The sequence below is a fragment of the Oryza glaberrima genome, chromosome 5 (assembly GCF_000147395.1).
Source record: "Oryza glaberrima chromosome 5, OglaRS2, whole genome shotgun sequence".
NCBI classification, from domain to species: domain Eukaryota; kingdom Viridiplantae; phylum Streptophyta; class Magnoliopsida; order Poales; family Poaceae; genus Oryza; species Oryza glaberrima.
In genome coordinates, this window is record NC_068330.1 from 3,890,537 (window position 1) to 3,892,755 (window position 2,219).

The window sequence follows — 2,219 nt, forward strand, 5'->3', positions numbered from 1 at the left end:
TAGCATATATTTGACCGTTCGTCTTATTCAAAAACTTCGTGAAATATGTAAAGTTATATGCCTACATAAAAATATATTTAACAATGAATTAAATGATAGGAAAAAAATTAATAATTACTTAAATTTTTTGAATAAGACAAACGGTCAAATATGTGCTAAAAAGTCAACGGCGACAAACATTTCAAAACGGAGGGAGTATTTATTTAACAAGGATGAACACAACCACCAGTTAGAATTGATCCAAGTACAATTAAAGAGGCTGTACACCTTGCCAGCTTATATATACCATTCTGAAAATAAGATAAAAATTGAATACAATATATGGTACACTTATCAAGGGGGACATACTGGTTAGTTGGTGGCTTCCCACCAATTCCAGCTTTTGATCCAAAAAAAAGAAAAAAAAAGAAAAGGAATACCCAGCATGTAGTAGCTGTTCTCCAGTATACACTTGACCAAACAACACCAAAGGAATCCAATACCAATCCCACTAATAATGCCAACAACTACTACCATCTACCTGTACCCTCAATATCTATATCTACTTTTCACCTTTCTTTATCCTCTCCTTTTTTTACCCTTAATTCTTCATTATTAATATCTAATTAATTAATTAATTAATTAATTATAAGGAAGTAGTGGTAAAAAAACAAAGTGAAAAAGGTGGCGTGGTAAAAAAAATAAAATAAAAAGAAAAGGGAATAATAATAATAATAATAATAAATTAGTTGATGTCCACCATGGCGTCGTGGAAGGCGGTGACGCGGTCGGGTGTGACGCACTGGGTGATGAGCCGTGCCCCTGGTTTGTGGGCCCAGGGCTTGACGAGGATACACGTGGCGATGTAGTCCAGGTTCGTGAGCGGCACGACGTGGGCCGGTGGGCCCCACCCGTAGTCCACCTCGGCGAAGCCCAGCCGCGTCCAGTCGGAGACCAGCAGCGTCCGGTAGTCGGAGGTGATCTGGTACGGGTCGACTCCGGCCATCTCTCCGGCGGCCCACCGCGCGAACTCCGACGGGAGCCGCTTCTTCCCCTCCCGGATCATCCTCACCACGTCGGTGACGCTCGCCGTCGCCACCCTCCCGGCGGTGGAGGCCACCCGCATGATGTAGTAGCAGTTGCCGTAGAACCCGGCGCCGCCGCGCGGGAGGAGGAGCGGCCGGGCGTTCATGGCGAAGGAGAGGTTGATCGGCGTCGAGGGGTCGAACGCGGCGGCGCGGGTGCGGCTCTGCCATGCCTTGGCGATGAGCACCTCGAAGGCGGAGCAGCGGGCGCCGCCGGTGGCCGCCGCGAACTGGGACTTGAAGTGGTTGATGTAGTCGGCGGAGATGTCGATGGCGAGGTACTCGAGGCGGGACGCGCCGGCCGGCTCCGGGAGGGCGCCGACCATGGCGCCGGCCGGGTCGGGCACCGCGTCGCGCCCCCACGACGGGGCCACCGTGATGCTCTCGCCGCCGCGGGCGAGCTCGCCGACCGCGCCCATGAACTGCGCCGCCCCCGGGCCGTCCGCCACCGCGTGGCTGAACCTGAACCCCACCACGAACCCGCCGCACGCGAACGTCGTCACCTGCATTACCACTCGCCGCCGGTGAGCTCACGGCAGCACAAACACCTGAATCGATCCCAAATGCGGCGGCGGCGGCGGAGGCGGAGGCGTACCTGGACGAGCAGGATGAGCTTGTCTTCCTCGTCGCGGGTGGGGCGGGGGCGCGGGTGGGGGAGCAGCTCGTCCTTGGAGATGGCGAGAGGGTACTCGAGGTAATCCACGTCCTCGAGCCGGCACGGGACAGCCGCCTCGATGAACCACACCCCGCCATGGCCGCCGGCGCCGCCGCAGCAATCCACCTGGAGCTCGCCGGAGTCCCGGGAGACGGAGAGCCTCCCGGCGAGCGGATAGTACTCGACGAGGGCTCTCGCGAGGGCCGTCTCGATGGCGCGGGCGGGGGCGAGCCCCTGCCCCGCGGCGTCCCTCGCCGGGTCGGGCTTGAAGACGTGGAGCGACTCGATGAGCGCCATCTGGGTGGGGTAGCGGTCGAGCCAGGAGAGGCGGAGCGGGGCCGACGGCGTGGGGGACGACGGGAGCACCAGCTTCTGGGACAGCCGCTCCACCGCCTTGTCCGGCGCCGCCGCCGCCATGGGAGGGGGAGGAGGTGGTTGTGGGGGGTGATGAGTTGGAAGCTGCGTGTGGGGAGTGAGAAGCTGGAGGGGGGAGTGAATTG

General features: G+C 57.5%; 1 protein-coding gene across 1 annotated transcript; it reads right to left on the reverse strand.

Moving 5' to 3' along the window:
• Positions 1-245: 245 nt before the first annotated feature.
• On the reverse strand, positions 246-2,219 carry LOC127774372 (acyl transferase 7). The gene is made up of 2 exons (XM_052300602.1): positions 1,660-2,219; positions 246-1,567 (listed from the first exon to the last, which is right to left on the reverse strand). Exons 1-2 carry the CDS (start codon positions 2,134-2,136, stop codon positions 725-727), a joined length of 1,320 nt encoding a protein of 439 aa, XP_052156562.1. The 5' UTR covers positions 2,137-2,219; the 3' UTR covers positions 246-724.